The sequence below is a fragment of the Esox lucius genome, chromosome 22 (genome assembly GCF_011004845.1).
Source record: "Esox lucius isolate fEsoLuc1 chromosome 22, fEsoLuc1.pri, whole genome shotgun sequence".
Taxonomy (NCBI): domain Eukaryota; kingdom Metazoa; phylum Chordata; class Actinopteri; order Esociformes; family Esocidae; genus Esox; species Esox lucius.
Window position 1 is genome coordinate 18,782,774 of NC_047590.1, and position 21,207 is coordinate 18,803,980.

A 21,207-nucleotide genomic window follows, 5' to 3' on the forward strand; every position below is an offset into this window, starting at 1 on the left:
GCTGTTAACCAGATTTTCTTACGAATTGTCAGAGTGATAAATTACCATTTAATTTACCGAACCATCGAGTGGGCGGAGCTTGTGCCGTGAGCCCTATATTCACAATTCTTTTTTCCTATCCTGCTGTGTATGCATCTATGAACTACTAGCTCCGTAAACCAAATCTCTGAGAAATGTAAAATGGCTCAAGCAACCGAAACAAAAGTGGTGGCCTTGTGCAAGAAAGAAAAGGTAGATTTGATACTTTAACAGTATGTAAAACATGAATAATAATAATAGTTTGCGCAACCGAGTAGCTTTGCGGCATATTATTGGCTAACAAAGCCAACGAACTAGCTAGCAAAAACAAGACTCAAATAAGTGTCCTCACACGAGGTTTGTACCAAGTTTTGTAACACCTTTCTCAGCAGATATAGTTGAAGAGTTTCTTTCAGCTAGATTTTCCAGACTAGTACCTACAAATATGCTACTTTTTGTCCGCTCACGGACAAGCTTGTTTTTGTTCGAATTGCTTGCAAGTGCTGTAATTTTCCTGAAATTGACATAGCAATTTCATTACTTGTCCACTAGATGTCAGAATTTCTAAACAAATACAGATGTTCTTGCGGACATGGTTTCTTGTCGGGATCTACTGTATACAGTAATAAATGTACACGATTACAGAGATTGCACAGTCCTACACATATCATCCAAACATATTTTCAAACATGTCAAAAGCCATGCAAAAACCAAGTAAACCCAAAGTTGTAACAAAATATTTTACTGCAAATGACTTTCAGTGGCTATTGAATTTGTTCCAGAATGATAGCTTCGTCAAAGTCCGGAAAAGGGACTTGGAGAGATTGTCCACAGAGGTCATGCAGCTCCGTGACTTCTTACCCAAAGTAATGAACAGAGATCTAATTGAAATGCTGCAGAAAGCCCGTTCTGCTGAGAAAAGTAAGGAGCTTTTCATATAGGCAATCATTGGGGAGCAATTAGTCACAAGCCAAATGATTGGATACAACTCTTTACCAGTTTTTGTCATACATGAAGGCAGATGATGAATTACGTGAATGTTAGCGTTGTGCAATAGCCTAAACAGGGAAATCCTGTGTGTTCATGTGTCCCATGTGTATTTAGTGAAGGAACGCATTGGTCAAGAGCAGGAACAGCTGAAAATGGAGTGCCTGCACCTCCGCTCTCGCCTGGACGCAGCACAGAGCGAGTGTCAGAAAGAGAGAGAGGTGACAGAAGATGAGGCACAAGAGAATGGGAGATTAGCTTATAGTGTGGTTAGGCTATAGACAGAGAAACCTCTTTCATTGAATCATTGTGTGTCAGAGCATATCCAGTCATGCCTTAATAAACCCCACCCAAGTGAGACGGCAGCTGGTTTACATGACACTTTCAATGTCAGTCTCACTCATGGTGTCCTCAGGAGAAGCTGTTTCTGAGAGAGCAGCTCTGGGAGAGTCGGGAGCGCCTGCAGCAGCAGGCTGAGTTCTGCACGGAGCTCGGGGCGGCCTCCTGCACCCTGCTGTGGAGCGCCTCCGGCAAAGAGGAGGCTGTCAGAGACATCCTGGTCGAAGTGAGCGGCAGCAACCATTAGTGTACCAATCACTCCCCCAGGAGTCCTGACCAGAATGAGCCTTCAGGCCTGGACCACTGGCGTAGCGATCGGGGGGGGGGCAGGGGGTGTGGCTGCACCAGGGCCCGCGGTGGGTGGGGGGGCCTGTGCTTGGTGTCTGTAATATATATATTTTATTTTTATTTGATAGCATGTTTTTCTGTGTGGTTTTCACAGTCGGGTGCTGGCTGTGAGGTTAATCTAGGCCATGATCGGCTTTACGTGCGTATATACCGCCTCGTCATTTTTCATCCTGGGGGGGGACTCCTGTAAGGACAGCTTGCACCCTGGCTCATTGTCACTGGCTCATTGTCACCAGTGGCCTCGACCCAATGATATCTAAAATGATTGGCTAGGATGGCCCTTTGATAGGCCTGGTAGAATTTTAACTGTTGTGTCTTTATCACTTTGAAATGTTTCACTCAGACCTACAGAATTGAATCGGCTTCAACCCCTTCTTGCCCACTGCTGACTTGGCCTCATTAATCCCGTTGTAGGGTAACCTTCAGTCCTTCCTGAGCATGGCAGGCCAGATACTGGAGAGCTATGTCAAGTCTTTAGACGGGGAGGCCAGGGCCGAGCAGCAAGACTCCAACTCCCATGAGCAGCAGTTTGTCCTGGCACTGGCCGGAGTTGTGACCAGTAAGTGGGAGCCATCATGGCATGCTCTTATAAAAGTATTTCATAACCACCATTTCTAATTATGTGATAAGAAAATGCCTCCCTAAATCATACTAGTCTATACTGTGTTGTAGACAATGTGATAAGCCTACTTAGGTTTACTCAGCTTTGAGACCTTTAGATGTCCAATCAATGACCTCTGTTCTGTGCGATTGTCCACTCAGACGTGGCCGCTGTGACGTGTGGGCGGGATTACCTGTCCGGCTCCGCCCATGTCCTCCTTGACACCCTGATTCAACTGCTGGAGCTCCTGAAGCCCGGAGTCTGCCCCAAACTCAAAGTGTAAGGCCTTTTAATGACACACATATACACTCACACACATTCTTCCCAGCAGCTGTGTCAGTAAATCCAGAACACACACACACACTCAAATGTATGATACTGCGGTAACACTCCTGGCTCTAAACACATAATCGGCTCCCCGTCTGAGACCCAGGGTTCTATAGGCTCTGTACACAAGCATATGGACGAACTTCCGCTTTAGCCAGATGTCGGCATGTCATTTTCCGGTTTACTTAAGGCGATCACCCGCGTCGCCCAAAATTTCAGTTTTTAGTAGATGTCTCCAAGACCTGCCTAAAATAAGCATTAGTGATGTCCATCAAATTGTTGATGCCTGGTCCCCTGCTCCAACAAGCAAGCGGAACAAGGGATTCAAACTCTACGTATCGAGTTATCTGCACAGCTACGAAGGTAAGTAGTTTACTGTGGTGTAAGCTAGTTAGAGACGTGTTCCTTTTTAGTGTAGTATTAGGCAGGAAAATAGAACGCATAAAAATTCACCCTAGCCTCAAAAACGGCAAAAGAACGCTGGCTGAGCTGGAACGCTGGCTGAGCTGGAACGCTAGCGCGTCCCTATAGCAAGTGAATTGAAACGAACCTTCGTTCAGCCTCTTCAACCTAAATGAAGCTTAAAATTCCATAGCCTCAAAAAAGCACCAAAACAGGTCTCCTCTTTTACTACTGTAACCTCATTTCACAACGAAACTGAAAAAGAACAACTGGCATAGGAATTAAACATCTGGTCCTATATGGTATTAATTGCGCTTAAACCTGCGTTACATGGAAGTATATAAAAAATCGCCTTTTCTTACTATTTCTAGTCTAGCGTTTGAAGTCATTGAATGGCGCAAGCCATATTCTATTAAAAAGAGGACATTCTCCTGATTAAAATGATGTACGTTATATTTCTTTTTTTTCCGTACAACAGCATCACTCATCTTGTTGTGAGTTTAGGTGTTTACTAATGCGGATGAGTATTAGTAAGTAAACCGGAAACTGCAATGCAGATTTCTAGACAGGAAGTTCCTCACTACGCTGGTGCACAGAGTCTATACCCATCTGTGCCCTTCATCACTGTCTCCTCTTCTCCTGTCTCCCTATGATTTCAACTGTCAATAAAAGCCTTGGAAAAACAGTAACAATATGCAAGGAGAGTGTGTGTCTACTCTTAAAAAAGAAATAGTTGTGTTAATTGTAGTTTCTCAGCAGTGGAATGGCTGGTTATTGTAGTTTCTTAGCAGGGGAATCGATGGTCATTGTAGTTCTTCTGTGTTACAGCTTGATGCTGATGGCTCTGTATAATGTTAGTATCAATGTAAAGGGACTGAAATATATCAGCGAGTTTCCAGGACTACCTTCACTTATCTGGACCCTTTTGGCAGGTAAGAAGTTGGGGCAGGGACTTTTCTGTTGTGGTGGTCTGTGTGTTGGTAGGTTGTGTTTTGTTCGAATTGTGTGTTTAACGTTTTATATATCTGTATAAATGTTTTGTGGGTGCATTCATACATTTACGTTGATTCGGATCTCTTATGTCCCACAATGGGTCTAATCTTCCAGGAGTCAAGTGATTTTCGTGTCAACAAGAGCTTGAGTTCAGAGGTCAAAGGGTTGGCACCCAGGTGTTTAAATTAGATCAGTACCGCAAGGCTCACGTGTTATGGTCAGTCAGGAGGATTAAGAACAGCTCTTTCCCTCTGTCTCTCTTTCCCTCTGTCTCTCTTTCCCTCTGTCTCTCTCTTTCCCTCTGTCTCTCTCTTTCCCTCTGTCTCTCTCTTTCCCTCTGTCTCTCTCTTTCCCTCTGTCTCTCTCTTTCCCTCTGTCTCTCTCTTTCCCTCTGTCTCTCTCTTTCCCTCTGTCTCTCTCTTTCCCTCTCTCCCCTTCCTCCCTCTGCCCACTCCTGTCATCTCATCACCCTCTCCCCTCCCCTGGAGACGGGGACAATGAGGTGTGCCTCCATGCCCTGCGCCTGCTCCAGTCACTGCTCCTGGATGAGGGGGCGGTGGCCCTGGTACCGCTGCTTGATGACACCCTCCTCCCCTTGGAGCGCATCCGCATGCTGGCCACCTCCAGCCGCCACCCCGCCCTGAGGCAGACTGCCCGGGAAACACTGGAGGACCTGGGCTCCCTCCGTGCCTCCTGCCTGGATCCCATCGGCACCACCTTTGACCAAGTAAAAAATACACTCAGCCCAAAGTCAAACACACAGCGCTAGCTGCTGCCCTTCACACTGTCTTGGTAATGATGCTCTCCCAATGTAGAGTGAATGTTTCTCTGAGGAGAGCTCTTTTATTATTTAGATTTTTGGGAGGGGCATTTTGAACTCTGAAAGCTTGTCCCAAACATTTTCCCAGTTGAAGAGATTATGTATAACTGTCATGGGAGCTAGTTACGGGTACTGCGCTGAAATTCCAACAGCAAGTGTGTCCCTTTCTCACTTATCCCTTGGGGCTTGGGAGGTAGTTAAGTTGGTTCCTATCCCACCACATCAGATTTTGTTGTCCAATATGACAGTACATAAGGTCATAACCCATACATAGTGCATCCATAAGCACTACAAAATGCATATGTCAATATAACTGCTTATATAGTCCAAGCATTACCTTCACCTGCCATATGTTCTAGAAAAGTAGTCTGTTTACCATATTTAGCAATTGTTGGCTAGTTATGTGTATCTGTTTCTACCAGTTTAAAGACCTAAATAGAAAATAGTTTGCCTGGCTATTTTGAGTGTCATGTTATATCAGTTTTCCAGTAAATGTTCATCTAAAACATTTCCAAATAAACATCATTTTACTGTCAATTCTGTATGCAGCCTATTTTTGCAATGTGAGTGTGCATGTCAGCATGCCTGTTCTCCAAAATGTTTTCTGTTATCTTGGACCACCTGACACACTTCACACCACCTCCTAGATAAACAGAGATTATGACGTAGCCATTGGCCTGGTCATTAAGAGACTCCTAAAGTGGATAAGCCTTTCAGTGTCTGAGGGGATGACACTGAGTAAGCTGACTCGGCACGTGTCAACCAGGTTATAGGTTATTGAGTAAAGCTCTGATGTAGGATATGTAGACATTGAAACCTTTATTCCAGGTCTGGCTATTTTAAAGTTAAAAAACATTTCCATATTTTGACCCACCTTGATTCCCGAGCTACTGCACTCTGCACTCAGGATGAGACGGCGAAATGACCGGGTTGAACTAGGTCTGCCTAGGATCTCTGCTAATAATAGTATTTTGCAAATCCTCTCACAAACCAACAGAAACTAACATGCACTCAGAAGGGAGCTGTGTTGGCAATACCTTGCTAACATGTAGAAAATGTGTTAGAGCATGTGAAGCTATTACGAATCTACGTCGTTTTGTAAGCAGTTTGTTCCCGCTGGTCTGATTTGATGTTATAGCTAAAACCTGAGGACATTTTGGTCGTGTTTCTTCGATTTTTTGGGGGGACGTGAAAATAAATAGTTTAAATGGCCTCCAAAGGATATGCGGACACCGCCCCAGGACTGTTACCCCCGGCCCCGGCTTATTCCAAAGAGGTGCCGCCAGGACACAATGCAGTCTACACCGCGCCCGTCGTGGTTCCACCTCCACCAAGCTACGTGACACCTTCAGCCCCTCCATTTCATATGATGATGCCTGCCCTACAAGGAACCCACAATACTGTCTACCCAGCGCCCACCAACCCCGGATTCCCACCGTCCAACTACGTGATCCCTACTGCCCCACCGATGATGCCTGCCCCTCTCAGTCACCATAACGCCGTCTACCCTGCGCCCCCAAACCCTGGAGTTCCGCCGGTACCCCCAGGCTACATGCCCCCACCTGTTCCTGCCCTGATGCCCGCGCCGACGCTTGCCCTCCAACCTGCCGGCTGCCCCCCGGGATTGGAGTATCTCCTTCAGATCGACCAGCTTCTCGTCCATCAGACTTTCCATCTGGCCGAACTGTTGGGCTGGGAGGTTCGAAATTCTTACAGCGTGAAGAACAGCGTCGGGCAACAGGTGTTTCTCGCCGAAGAGGAGAACAACTGCTGCACACTTCAGTGCTTTGGCCCCAGCCGACCTTTCACCTTTCACATCCAGGACAACCTGGGGCAGGAGGTGCTCACCCTGACACGCCCCCTTGCATGCAGCTACTGCTGCTTCCCCTGCTGCCTGCAAGACCTGGAGGTGCAGAGTCCCCCTGGTGTTCCAATAGGGTACGTGGTGCAGGAGTGCCACCCCTTCCTGCCCAAACTTACTCTGCTGAACGAGAGGAGACAGCCCCAGCTCAGGATCAAGGGGCCTCTGTTTTTCTGCAGTTGCTGCCGAGATGTCGTCTTCGAGGTGAAAACTCTGGATGAGTCAATGGTGATAGGGCACATTAGTAAGCAGTGGTCTGGCTTCTTGCGAGAAGCCTGCACGGATGCAGATAATTTTGGAATCTTGTTTCCAGTGGACCTGGATGTGAAAATGAAGGCCGTACTGTTGGGAGCCTGCTTCCTCATCGATTTCCTGTATTTTGAAGAGAGGAAAGGAGACAAGAAACGTTGATGGACTATAACTCTGTCAGCTTCGCTTAGTGGACTTTGAAGAACTTGACCAATTCTTTTAGCCTAGGATGACAGTAAACATGTGGTTGAGGGCACCTGAATGACACAATCGCATGCCTCGTTTGTATCCCGGTCATGGCATATCAACTGTGTCAGAGGGTCCAGCGAAAGACTGGTACAAATTGGCTCAGCACCACTGCGTGCCATGTCCATGTCCTGCCTCTGTGTCTTTCAGAGGACACACGTCCTGATCTTCAACTCTCAAGAACCCTTTGACAGTTGGTGTTACAACATGGCCATAACCCTGTAACAAACACACACCGATACTGTGCCATCTAGCAAGGGACAGTGCTCTCCACAGTTTTATTCTCTATTTAAAACAAAATGACAGGACTACACAAGCTCCAAAGGTTCAGTAAGGACAGAAGCAGTCACAGCTTTATCCCAACAGACTACTATTACTGCATTGAATGGTGTGACATAGGACACACATCACATTACATGGCCGGACAGTAATCGGTGGATCACACGGTTCTGTACATGAAAATGTGTGTGCTCACAATCCATTGTATTGTAATATATTTAAGGTGTGGCATATGGCCAATATATTCTGGTTAAGGGCTGTTGTTCACCACAACAGCTAAGGACTTGTTACAATGCCGACTGCCTGTTATACCACACACCCCATAACAGGTAATCAATGCGAACAGTAATAACTGTGTTTTTCGGTCAATCTGCATTCAGTGTTTCAACCACTCGTTTAAAATGCATTTTATTTCAGCAGTGTTTTGGAATTGTTTTGTGTTTTGCTGTTGAGCACATAATGTATGTAAACATTTCCATGCAAAGGACAAAGTATAATGTGAATGCAAAATGATTCTCATAAAAACAAGTAGAATTTAAAAACAAATATTATGGTATTGAGAGTCTAGTTGAAACAATGTTGTGTTTGGCTCAACGTAATTATTGGTCACCGTGACCCACTTGATATGATACCCAATTACCCATCCGTTGAAATGCACAAGGACTGGAGAGGCTCCAATCTAGACCGAGCGTTTGTGATCTAATTAAGTAGCGGTACGTTCACAAAAATTACTGTTTAACGTTACTATACAAGGCTGCCATAACACATTGTGCAAAGCTCATGGGGACATTTTTTTTGTCGCCGATTTCTGCTCCAAGCCACAGGGACTCGCGCGGGACAGTTGCTCAGCAACTCCTGCAAAAGACAACCTTTTTTCACAGTCACTCACTGCTTGAAGCTCTGACGCAAGCGTGACGTTAATGAAGTGTGTTTTATTTTTTTTCATGGCAAGGGAGCTTTCGAAACGAGTTTAGAGTTAGAGGTTTCATACCAAGACTTATCCTGCGTTATCGAAATATGCTGATGAAACAAATCGTGCGCCTTTCTTAGGAAGTAGAGGTGCGCACATATCACTGGAGTATTCCAACAGAACAGGTGGATGCGTTGTAGTCTTCGTTAGATTATCTGTGAAGGTAAGTTTTTTGTGTTGTTAATGAATAGCTAATAGCCCATATCACGTGTATTTAAATGACATGCCTACTTGTCTATAAAGTACCGTTAAAATTAAGGAATGTTGTATCGCCTAATTAAGTCATATTTCAATAGTATTGCAATGTATAACCAAGGGCTAGACCTAGATATTTTCTGTAATGTTGCGATTGTAGTTATATTATTTAGCTTATAATTTATACGTTTGCAGGTGTGCACTATTAACGGAGACCTAATCCTGGGAGTGGACAATAGGCTTATTCAGTCCCTGGGTGCCTCTGGCGCCATGGTGGTTTCATCCGATGGCTCTCCACCAAGCCCCCCTTATCCTGGGGTGTCGGTTCAGGTCGGTTTCTATGAAGTCATCAGGACGCTGGGAAAGGGAAATTTCGCAGTGGTGAAGCTGGCTCGTCACAAAGTCACAAAAACCCAGGTGCGTAATTACGCATTCGTGACGCGTTTGAAACACCCCTCACCGTCCAGCTTCAGTATTCAACTTCACCTCTATACTTATTTTTTCCCCATTGTTTTTGCTTTAATGGATATAAAATTTGATTTAAAAAGTAGTTTGATTCATACCCAGACTGCAGCAACACTGGAAGCAGCAGCTTAGACGGCTGGACAACCCTAGGCTTAATGTTATGCCTTAATGCCAGCTGCTTAGCAAAGTGTATGGAATGGCACCCTATTCCCTGCATAGTGCACCACTTTTGACCAGGGTCCAGGGCTGTGGTTAAACGTGCTGCACTAAATAGAGGCTTGGGTGCCATTTTGCAGACAGATGTTAACAGTGAGCTTGCTGCACACACAGGTGGCCATTAAAATAATTGATAAGACCAGACTGGAGCCCTCTGAGTTGAAGAAGATCTACAGAGAAGTGGAGGTCATGAAGCTTCTGGACCATCCTCACATTATCAAGCTCTATCAGGTGAAGTATGAAGAACTACAATGTAATCTCTCATTTTCTGTTCACTGAAGATTTTGAAAGGCCAGTTTTATATGTATCTTTTAATCAAGGTCCCGTGTATTTCCCAGCCCTCAGTCCCCCTCACATCAATGGTTCACATGGGGATTTCAGGAAGGAAAATGATGACCCAATCTTCTCCTACTCCCAATATGGTCTCAAAGCAGAGATTTCTCAAAACAACCCAATGAGTCAGAGTATCTTTTGTTTTCCCTAATTCCAACGACTGCCTCTTCTCAGTTATTTAATCATTACATGTGGTCACAACCTTACACAGAATGGTGATATGGAGGATTTACAGTATATTAAAAAAAAAATTGGGGGGTGAAAGCAATTTTGGCCAACATTACTGCAGTGGATATGGTTTTAGAAAATTCTTAGGGAAGGTATTTGTGGGAGTCATTTCATTGTATATTGACGGATACAGTGGGGAATCAGAGTGTTTTTGCTGAAAGTGGGCTGGATTTAAACCAATCCCGCTGCTGTATTTGTGCACTGGAGGTCTTAGGCTGCCCAAGGTCATACAGCTCCGGAAAAAATGAAGAGACCACTGCACTCACTCAAAACCTTCCTTTTCGACTTTTTTGGAAAGGAAAGAAAAAGATGCAGTGCGCTCTTAATTTTTTCCAGAGCTGAATGTCTATTGTTTCTGTCAAAATTGCTTAAGCTTAATTTTTCTTTTTGAATCATTAATTGACGGCACCAATTCAATGTTTCTGATATTTTCCTGACCACCTCAGGATCACTGACACAAGTCTTCTTATTTAGACTTACTCATTTGATATTTATTTAAATACTTTCAAACTCCCAGCCCCTACCAATGACAAGCATACCCTTAACATGATGCCGCAAGGACTAATGATGCTGCAAATACAAATGAATCAACAGCAAAATATGAATTCCACATTACTGACATACGTGACAGAGTGAAAAGAAGTAAGACTGTATGAACAAATCAAATCCCACCTATATGGAACAAGGCAGTATAATAAATGTACCACTGGCATTAGATGAAAACTACAGTTTTCAATACAAAATAATGTAAAACCCTGTTGAAATTCAAATACAACAGTGGCAGCTTTAGGTTATACGTATACCTGTCAATTACAGGGTCTGGGTAGTTAGGATTAATAAAAAACATATGAAAGGAGCAAAGCACTGGTCAATGCTGCAGTCTATTACACAAATGTCTCAGCACTGACCAAACTTTGCTTGGAAAATCAGAGAGGGTTTTAATCTTGCTGTCGAATGACTCCAAACCAAATTGACTAACCTTCAGGAATAAAAAAAGATTAGAAGACTGGCTGGCAAAGCTGGACCTGGTATTAACTGTGTGGCATCAAGTCCTTTATATTTAATTACATTTGAGTAATTAGGATTTTTTTTTCTTCTTCTTTAACTGTGGGAATGTGGAAGAGGTTGTGTGTGGTAGGAAAATCATCCCATTTATTATTGTAGTTGCTTGCTCTTTAGGGTTTCAGGCAGGGTATCTGTAATATAACTTTGGGACAACTGCTGTTGTAAAAAGGGATTTATAAAATATATTAGATGGATTGATTGATTCACTTTTGCAAAGGGCAGCAACATATGAAGACTACTAGGAGGGTGATGAGTTGCAGTGGGCACTGTAGTTCTTATTTAATGTGCCTATTGTGTACCTTACAGGTCATGGAAACTAATGACATGTTGTACATGGTGATGGAGTATGCCAGGAATGGAGAGATGTTTGGTAAGTTTGAGGGCACCATTTTAAATACATCTATCTTTGTGCAGTCTATGAAACCTGTGTTAGTCTTGTTTTTGTTTTGGCAATAATGAACTTTATCTGCTTCCACAAATATTGAATTATTTGAGCCTTGACTGCCGCTAGCTGACGAGTGGCTAGGAAGGTGCACTGCAGTCGCAATTGTCCAGGTTCAACCTGGGAGGCTTCTGCCTCATCACGGTCTGACTGAGGACGTCAAGTTAGTGAGTGTGCGCTCGTGCGCGTTGATCCACATGACATCCTGGTTGAATGAGCGTTTTGGAAAAAAGCAGTGAAAGTCGCTTGGTACAGATGCTTAGGAGGACGTCTTGCAGCGACCTTCAACTTCAACAATTCGTGACAGTTTGGAACAGATTAAAAGAGGGAATTAAAAAAAATCATATTAACCGATAACCCTTTTCTACTCTCTCTGTAGACCTCCTTTCATCATCGGGGCGGCTGTGTGAAAGCGAAGCTCGGAAAAAGTTTTGGCAGATCCTGCTGGCAGTGGACTACTGCCACTGCAACCACATCGTCCACAGAGACTTGAAGGCAGAAAACCTACTGCTGGACTCCAACATGGACGTCAAAGTAGCAGGTACACTGGGAAGAAAGAAGAGTGCGAACAGTGAATCACATCAACATGGTGGTTTAAAAAACAGGCCAACTGAAATTGTATAGTAGGCTAATCCATTTATTTTCCATTAAATGAAATTGATCTTTATCTAGTAGAAAGTAACTGTCTCGCAATTAGCTGCGCCAATGTTAGACCAGGGTTCGAATACTGCTAGCAGAATAGGCATTGGGGGACTAGTCATCAAATAAGGTTTCTTTGCCCTATTGCGCTTGACTCCTTGTGGTGGCTAATGACTCCTTGTGGTGGCTTGGGTGCCTTTGAGGCAAGTCAAGGTAAGAGGCCAGGAAGTGCGTTTTTTTCCAGCGCGCAAGGATTTTGTTTTAGAGGTCCTGGCCGAGCGAGCAGCGTCATAACAACACTGGGAGTTGTTATGACAATGGAAAAAATCATATTCACAATATTTGCTGTAGTGTCTTATAACATCCTTTTTCAAGTGCATATACACTCACCTAAAGGATTATTAGGAACACCTGTTCAATTTCTCATTAATGCAATTATCTAATCAACCTGGTCCTGGTCAAGACAATCTCCTGAACTCCAAACTGAATGTCAGAATGGGAAAGAAAGGTGATTTAAGCAATTTTGAGCGTGGCATGGTTGTTGGTGCCAGACGGGCCGGTCTGAGTATTTCACAATCTGCTCAGTTACTGGGATTTTCACGCACAACCATTTCTAGGGTTTACAAAGAATGGTGTGAAAAGGGAAAAACATCCAGTATGCGGCAGTCCTGTGGGTGAAAATGCCTTGTTGATGCTAGAGGTCAGAGGAGAATGGGCCGACTAATTCAAGCTGATAGAAGAGCAACTTTGACTGAAATAACCTCTCGTTACAACCGAGGTATGCAGCAAAGCATTTGTGAAGCCACAACACGCACAACCTAAATTTTAATTGTACCTAGAATTTCTAAACAAACAGTTGGCGGCAGGGCCTTTTCTCATAGAGCTCCACTCCTGTGGAATGATCTGCCAATTAAGGTTAGAAATGCAAACTCAGTGCAAACTTTCAAGTGTCTACTAAAAACTCATCTCTACAGCACGGTTTATAATTAGGTGTAGCCTGGCCCGGGGGCGTGAAGGTGACCAGTAGGCTTGATACTGTCCACCCTTGCTGTCTTGCCAGGTGGGCTCTCGTCGCCACTGGGATGCCCTCCCTCCAATGCCCTTCGGGGGAAGAGTCACTGGCTTGTTGTTGACTCTCTATTGCGCACTTGTGCAGTTGGGCTGTACGCTGCTAGCAATACTCAGCCCTCATTCAGGGGGGTTGCGGTTGGTGGGTGTCCCTTTGGTTGATGCCTGGCAATGTGGTTGGATTGATTTCCTGCCTGTTGGGCCCTGTCCGGGGCCTCCCCCGGGTAGGGCCACAGTGTCACCGGACCCCCCCGTCTCAGTTTCCAAGGTGTTACGCTGCTATATTATTGTGCTGGGGGACATGAGGGATGTACTACTAATTTTTCTCAGTTTCCTCCAATTTTAAATTTTAGAAGGAGATGAGGTCCTGGTCCACACCTGCGGATTACCTGGTTTGGGGGGACCGTTGCTGTTCCTGTCCTTGTCCACCAGGTCATACTTCTGACCTAGTCTAAAATCAAATATACTCTGGATTTAGCCCAGAGAAATTTATTTATTATTCCAATTGGACTCTTAATATCTCACCCGGCACAGCCAGAAGAGGACTGGTCACCCCTCTGAGCCTGGGTCCTCTCTAGGTTTCTTCCTAAAATTCGACCTTCTTAGGGAGTTTTTCCTAGCCACTGAAATTCAACACTACTGTTGTTTGCTCCTTGGGGTTTAAGGCCGGGTATCTCTGTAAAGCACTTTGTGACAACTGCTGTTGTAAAAAGCGCTTTATAAATACATTTTGATTGATTGATTGATTGAACCTTGATAGGAAAAAGAGGCTACAATTTGCACGAGCTCACCAAAATTGGACAGTTGAAGACTGGAAGAATGTTGCCTGGTCTGATGAGTCTCGATTTCTGTTGAGACATTCAGATGGTAGAGTCAGAATTTGGCGTAAACAGAATGAGAACATGGATCCATCATGCCTTGTTACCACTGTGCAGGCTGGTGGTGGTGGTGTAATGGTGTGGGGGATGTTTTCTTGGCACACTTTATGCCCCTTAGTGCCAATTGGGCTTCGTTTAAATGCCACGGCCTACCTGAGCATTGTTTCTGACCATGTCCATCCCTTTATGACCACCATGTACCCATCCTCTGATGGCTGCTTCCAGCAGGATAATGCACCATGTCACAAAGCTCGAATAATTTTAAATTGGTTTCTTGAACATGACGAGTTCACTGTACTGAAATGGCCCCCACAGTCACCAGGTCTCAACCCAATAGAGCATCTTTGGGATGTGGTGGAACGGGAGCTTCGTGCCCTGGATGTGCATCCCACAAATCTCCATCAACTGCAAGATGCTATCCTATCAATATGGGCCAACATTTCTAAAGAATGCTTTCAGCACCTTGTTGAATCAATGTCACCTAGAATTTAGGCAGTTCTGAAGGTGAAAGGGTGTCAAACACAGTATTAGTATGGTGTTCCTAATAATCCTTTAGATGAGTGTATGTCTACATGAATGAGAAAGTTCCAGATGGTTCCAGAATTTAGGGATCTAATATTCATTTACTTTTTCTCTCCTTTGGGGTAGACTTTGGATTTGGAAACTTCTTCAGAAAAGGAGAATTTTTGTCCACTTGGTGTGGGTCTCCGCCGTACGCTGCCCCAGAAGTGTTTGAAGGAAGAGAGTATGAAGGGCCACCTCTAGATATTTGGGTAAGGGACCAGGGATGGGTTTCTCAATGGTCGAGTTCAGAACATTTTGGCTTTCTTGGGTTGATTTTACATACTGAAAAATGTGGGTGTTTTGTCGTAATTTAAACAGGTATGTTGAAATTCTTATTTACAGCAAAGAGCAAGGGGCAATTTAACGTGTGGGGGGGCAATTAGGGTTTTTCTGTCTTTGTGTTAGGGGGATTAGAAAAATCCTTGAGTACACCTAACCACTAGGTCACCTCGCTGCCCCACAATTTGGACACCAGCTATTATAGAATGTTATCAGGGTGAAACGGCAGGTACAGTTTTCCCAATACAAAAAAAATCTGTAATAGGCATGTCATAGTATCTGTTTGACCATTGAACTTGGAAATATACATCTCCCATCTGTATCTTATCAGTACAATTGTCTTTTTTAGGGATGTTTTAGGATGGGCTAACAGAGTCTCTTGTTAGTGACGGTAGCATTAACAGTGTCAGTAAGCTGCAGGTCCATGGTGGTTGTCTCTCCTCTCTGCCCTTCAGAGTTTGGGAGTGGTGCTGTATGTAATGGTGTGTGGCGTCCTGCCTTTTGAAGGCCCCTCCCTGCCTGCGCTCAGTCAGAGGGTCCGGGAGGGCCGCTTCCGCATCCCCTTCTTCATGTCTCAGGGTACGTGTCTCTCAGGGTGGGAAAGTGACAGATCCACACGGACACAAAGTCTGAAACGGCACCCCGATCCAGTAAAAAATTTTTAACTACATTTTGATTTAGGTGCCAGTACTCACACGTTCACACTAAAAAGTGAAATACCATTATAGATGATTAACCCTATGTTGAATTGCATTAAAAAGCACTGCAGTAAGAATACTGTTTACTAACAAGCCACAGCTTTTCATAAAACCCTCGATGTTCTCCCTTCTCTACCCCTGTGCCACCTAGAATGCGAGAACCTGGTCCGGAGAATGTTGGTAATTGACCCGGCAAAGCGGATCACAGTGGCCCAGATCAAAAAGCATCGCTGGATGAAGGTGGACGCCCCTGTCTCAGCAGCCCTTCCAGAGAAGCCACAGCATACCCCGACCCCTGAAGGTGGGTCCTGTCTGGAGGAGGACTTCAACGAGCCAGTCCTGGGCCTTATGCAGATTCTGGGAATCGACAGGCAGAGGACTATTGAGGTAAGCAGCAAATTATTTAGATACCAGATTGGTTGTGGTCACTAGAAGTCAACGGTGTAAATCCATATCTGGTTTGTCCTATTCCCTACTGCATGTCATCTTAATAAGCCTTTCTATTTCACTCTTTCTCTCCCTCTGCCCCCCCTCTCCTCTTTTTCTTTCTCTTTGTATCTCTCTTTATGGACTCATTCTCTCTATCCTTCTGTTTCTTTCTCTCTTTGGCCCATCTTCCTCTCTCTTTCTCGCTCTAGTCTCTTCAGAGCAGCAGCTACAACCATTTCTCAGCCATCTATCGCCTCATGCTGGAGAAGGTGAAAGAGCTCCGTTCTCTCCGTCACCCGGCAAACGTTGACGCGGCGCTCCTCACCCCCGACCCCCCGCGACAGACCCGCACCGGTGAGGAGGATCAAGAACGCAATCAGGTGGGGGACGCACACGAAGACGTGGGCCGAGAGGTTGAAGGGGCCACACCCCTCTCCTCACACCCCTCCCGCAGGCACACCGTGTCCGAGGTGACTGTCGACCTCCAGGAGTGTAGTCCACCTTGTGAGTAACCGGGACTTGTTCACGCACACACAGACCCAGAAATACACCTGCGGGTGGATTCCAATATATAGTGTACGCTTGCGAACGCGCGCACTCACAAGTACCACGTTCGAAATTGCTGAAGAGTTACAGGGCTAAGCTGCTTGAAACCGTTCCTAACCAATTCCCTCGTTTTCAGGTATTGAGGTAAACTCGTCGGACGAAGGTTCTTCAGACGTTTTCTCTTCTTGTTCCTTCTCGTGTTCCCCTGTCAGTTCCGCCCTGCTCAGCCCTGTCGAAGACCTCTTCACGTCAGCCCTTGCCACGGTGGAAGGTGCGGAGACCCTTAGCCCCCCAGAGTCCCCCCCAGCTCTGGCCCTGGCTCTGTCGTCCACGCTGCAGGAGTCACCCCAGGACAGCCTCCCGAGCTTCCAAGAGGGTCGCAGAGCCTCCGACACCGGGGCTCTCACGCAGGGTATGTAGGATCACTTTAACATCGCAGTACTTCGATGACGCGTGACGGACGGAATGAAGGAGGAGAAAACCCAAGTCTGCTGTGAGAAATCTGCTGTATTATACATGAAAGACGAAACTTGTGTTTGATGATCAATGTTGCAGGACGTTCTTTGACGTGTCCGGCTCGATGCTACCGTGCTTTCGGTTAGTGGTCAGACGCTCTAACTGCTAGGCTGCATCGAACAAGAATGGTTCAGAAACAATGAAGGGTCCCTTGAGGATCTCCACAAGAGAATAATCCAGTTTGATACCCATTGGTCAGCACCAGTGTTAACTTCAACATTATTTTCTGTTTTATATTCGTACTTAATTTAGAACTATTTGCTGATTTTATTTTTTATTTTGTCATTATGAATTTGTTTCTGTTGATCAGCGGCAAAACAATGCATTTTGATTTCATGTTGCGACACAGTAAAATGTGAAAATGTCTAGGGGAGTGAAAACTTTTGAGAGCAGCTATATATTTTCAGTGTACTTGATAGAAGCAAAAGCACTGGTCAGAGGTGTAGGATTTGCTGTTCCGCAGCTTCTAACTGCCACAGAGGATGAAAAGTACAGTTTAAAACAAAACCGTGTATGTAGTCACGTCATACACCTACCGAGTTATCATTAAATAATAACAGAAGAGCTAATTACACTGAAAAACTCCCTCTCTCTTTTCAAAAACCTCCTGTCCACTAACATAAGTCAAGACTCGCAAAAATACTTCTGTCTTGTCTCGTTTTAGTCAACTAAAAATAAGAGTAGTTTTTGTTTAGTTATTGTTTGTTCTCAACCTATTTATTCAGTTATCGTCTTGTCAACTACCTACAGTTTTTGATATCAGGACCTTTAACCTCTTTTCCAGGTCTCAGGGTATTCCGCCAGCAGCTGAGGAAAGAGGCCCGCGCCAAAGGCCTGCTGGGACTGAACAAGATCAATGGCCCTGGGGTTCAGCCCGGGTGGTCCCCCCTAGCCTCAGGCCCTTTGCCCTGCCCAGCACCCTGCCACCCAGCCTGGAGGGCCCAAGACCTCTCCCCCAGTGTCCCCACCACCCCACTGTCAGAAGAAGGTTTCCAGCAGCAGAGGCAAGTCAGAGGCTGTCCCTGTGACCTTCAGATATTTTGACGCAAGTACAGTATGTGAAAGCATTCAACAATGATTGTTTTACTGGCTCTTCTCTGTTTCTCATCTCAGAGTGATCCAGATTCCTCTGTGCCACATCCGCCCGAACACCACTCTTCCTCCTGACCTCTCCTCCTCTTCCTTCCAGCCAGCCCATCTCCTCCTGTCTCCACCCTCAGCTCTTAACGTTGATGCTCCTTCTCATCCTCTCATTGGCCTGTTATCCACACACACTCAAACACATAACTTCCTCACATGCTCCTTTAAACAGAACCATCCTCTACACCCACAGAAACACCCACAACCTCAGCCACACCCACAACCACCTGCACAACTACAGACACAGCCACACCCACTGTCATACCAACTGCCACACCCAGAGTCATACCTACAGCTAAAACAACAGCCACACTCACAGCCATACCAACAGCCACACCCACAACCACACCCACAGTTATACCAACAGCCACACCAGCAGTCATACCAACAGCCACTCCTACAACCACACCCACAGTCATACCAACACCCACAGTCCTACCTATCTCACTGTGTTGAACAACCGCTAGACTTATCCCTTTCTTCCACCTCTTCATCCACGTCTTTGGCCATGGTGGTGTCCACGGCCCACCTCTTGGAGACCCATCTCCAAATCAGCCTGCCTCGAACCCAGAACCCCACTCCGGGGTTCTCTGACCTTCATCACTTCCCTGTTCGGTCCCAGTACCCCCACCCAAACACCCAGAGTCACCCTCAAGAAATACATCCCCACAACCACCCAAACACCCAGAATCATCCTCAGCTACTACACCCCAACACCCACCCAGACCCCCAGAGTTACCCTCAACTACACTCCAACACTCACCCAGACCCCCAGAGTTACCCTCAACAACTACAATCCAACACTCACCCAGACCCCCAGAGTTACCCTCAACAACTACACTCCAACACTCACCCAGACCCCCAGAGTTACCCTCAACAACTACACTCCAACACTCACCCAGACCCCCAGAGTTACCCTCAACAACTACACTCCAACACTCACCCAGACCCCCAGAGTTACCCTCAACAACTACACCCCAATGTCCACCCAGACCCCCAGAGTTACCCCCAAAAACAACAACTCAGCAACCACCCGGACCCCCAGAGTTACCCTCAAAAACAACACCCCAACAACCACCCGGACCCCCAGAGTTACCCTCAACAACTACAGTTTCAATCAGAACACCTACACCCCAATAGTCACCAAGACTTTCAGCCTCAGTCTCAACAACTGCACCCCCAACAACACCTGAATCCCCAGCCTGAGAATCAACACTTCCCCTCTGTCATTCACCAAGACCCTCGCAACCATCCAGATCATCGGTCTCAGCCTTATTTACTGCACTCTCACTCTGACCCCCACTCTCAGCCCAGGCCGCGGGCCAACCATCGCACCTACACCCACTCCCAGAGCGCCAGGCGGCCCCAGCTCCAGCGCCAGGCACGTCTGCCTCCGTGCCCAGTAGGGAGAATGGATACTGGGTACAGCTCATAGGAAACACCCAGGACTATAGGCCTTAAAACAGTTGGACATAAAGGCTAGCATTAGGACTCAGAGACTGGAGAAATGGACAGGGGAATGGTGTGTCAGACTGAGGTCTCCAATGAGTCAGTGGCACTATGCTTCAGTAACTGTGGAAAGTGAAACAGAAACAAGTTCCAGGAAGCAAGACTTCTAGTATTTCCCAGTCTTGTTACTAACTAGGTTCGTTGGAAGTTGTGGTCTGTTTTCAGTGTAGTTTGAACAACTTGTGCCTTTTCGAACACATCTTGTGACACGGTATTTAATAGTTATGATTCACAGAACTGCTTTTCCAATAACAAAATCTTAATTGTATTTGTTTCAATTTGTTAAAATTTGCTTACATTTTGTTTTATCTCATTTGAGTTACATACTATTTCACATATTATTTAATATTTGGTTGGACAATTTTTTAGGATGTGTCACAGAAATTGTATACACTATTTAAATAAGAGTGTAATTATTGTTATTTTGAATGTTTGATACATTATTGTTTATATGGGAGACTTGTTGTTTCCATAAGAATGAAGCTGAAATGTATTTTATGCAATGAAGTGAAAACAATTCAGAAGTGAAAACAATTCAGAAAGGAAAGAGTAGACATCCAAACATTTAAGTCATTTAGGAGATGCTCTTATCCCGAGTGACTGTTTGCATACGTTTTACACACCAGCCCCCTGTTGAACTTAAACCCATAATCCTAGCCATGCTCTAACACATGAGTTACACAGGATCCATCAGATGAATCAAACCAACACTGCCTACCTTAGCTTGACAGTAATTAAAGTTGACCAGTTCGTCACACTCTGCTCATTGCTGTTGCTGTAAATATTGCTTTTGGCTAGCACATCCACCACTTACCCCAGCCTCTATCTGTCCCTCTCTGCTTTTCTTCTGTCAGGGGAATTGGCATAACCATATATTAATATATGTATTTAATAAACATTGCTTTTACGCTAAGCTCCCCTGAAGAGCAGGGCCTAACGCCAAGGCCAAATGTGTTGTAATTTATTTTGTTCTAAATGGTTAAGCAAATACAAGGGGTTTCCTGTCATTAATTCACGTCCTTGATAATATGTGTTTGTGTCATACTGTGGCTGTGTGCGTCACAGAAAGCCCTATTGACCCTGGCTAGCTTTTATCAGATTTTCTATCACTGCCTTCTCTTCATTGGTTTGTCTGGGTTGGTTTGACTGTATCTATCTCTTTCTATCCCAGTCTCAGTGTGTCTGTCTTTCTGTCTGTTGTCTCTCCGTCTGTCTCTTTCTATCCCAGTCTCAGTCTGTCTGTCTGTCTGTTGTCTCTCCTTCTGTCTCTTTCTATCCCAGTCTCAGTCTGTCTGTCTGTCTGTCTGTTGTCTCTCCGTCTGTCTCTTTCTATCCCAGTCTCAGTCTGTCTGTCTGTCTGTTGTCTCTCCGTCTGTCTCTTTCTATCCCAGTCTCTGTCTGTCTGTCTGTTGTCTCTCCGTCTGTCTCTTTCTATCCCAGTCTCAGTGTGTCTGTCTTTCTGTCTGTCTCTTTCTATCCCAGTCTCAGTCTGTCTGTCTGTTGTCTCTCCGTCTGTCTCTTTCTATCCTAGTCTCAGTGTGTCTGTCTGTCTGTATG

The 21,207-nt window shown here is 45.3% G+C and overlaps 3 protein-coding genes across 7 annotated transcripts; all 3 read left to right on the plus strand.

Moving 5' to 3' along the window:
* Positions 1-128: 128 nt before the first annotated feature.
* On the plus strand, positions 129-5,350 carry hsf2bp (heat shock transcription factor 2 binding protein). 3 transcript variants are annotated; one of them, XM_029116778.2, is made up of 8 exons: positions 129-231; positions 801-939; positions 1,123-1,226; positions 1,400-1,570; positions 2,107-2,251; positions 2,455-2,572; positions 3,851-3,954; positions 4,504-5,350. In XM_029116778.2, the coding sequence occupies exons 1-8, from the start codon at positions 181-183 to the stop codon at positions 4,782-4,784; spliced, it is 1,113 nt and encodes a 370-aa protein (XP_028972611.2). In that variant the 5' UTR covers positions 129-180; the 3' UTR covers positions 4,785-5,350. The 3 variants fall into 3 exon arrangements, with proteins under 3 accessions (XP_028972611.2, XP_010903471.2, XP_028972612.2); XM_010905169.3 differs by having other exon boundaries at positions 1,421-1,570; XM_029116779.2 differs by lacking the exon at positions 129-231 and adding an exon at positions 242-375.
* Positions 5,351-5,526: 176 nt separating this feature from the next.
* Positions 5,527-7,109, plus strand: LOC105031010 (phospholipid scramblase 2-like). The gene has a single exon (XM_034289892.1). The coding sequence runs from the start codon at positions 6,043-6,045 to the stop codon at positions 7,105-7,107; it is 1,065 nt and encodes a 354-aa protein (XP_034145783.1). The 5' UTR covers positions 5,527-6,042; the 3' UTR covers positions 7,108-7,109.
* A 627-nt stretch (positions 7,110-7,736) lies between these two features.
* On the plus strand, positions 7,737-20,601 carry LOC105031005 (serine/threonine-protein kinase SIK2). 3 transcript variants are annotated; one of them, XM_034289891.1, is made up of 12 exons: positions 7,737-7,799; positions 8,831-9,052; positions 9,431-9,547; positions 11,249-11,312; positions 11,764-11,925; positions 14,618-14,742; positions 15,268-15,391; positions 15,662-15,897; positions 16,149-16,443; positions 16,622-16,897; positions 17,786-18,005; positions 18,115-20,601. In XM_034289891.1, the coding sequence occupies exons 2-12, from the start codon at positions 8,906-8,908 to the stop codon at positions 19,574-19,576; spliced, it is 3,228 nt and encodes a 1,075-aa protein (XP_034145782.1). In that variant the 5' UTR covers positions 7,737-7,799; positions 8,831-8,905; the 3' UTR covers positions 19,577-20,601. The 3 variants fall into 3 exon arrangements, with proteins under 3 accessions (XP_034145782.1, XP_028972714.2, XP_028972715.2); XM_029116881.2 differs by lacking the exon at positions 7,737-7,799 and adding an exon at positions 8,135-8,603; XM_029116882.2 differs by lacking the exons at positions 7,737-7,799; positions 8,831-9,052; positions 9,431-9,547; positions 11,249-11,312; positions 14,618-14,742 and having other exon boundaries at positions 11,422-11,925.
* Positions 20,602-21,207: the final 606 nt, after the last annotated feature.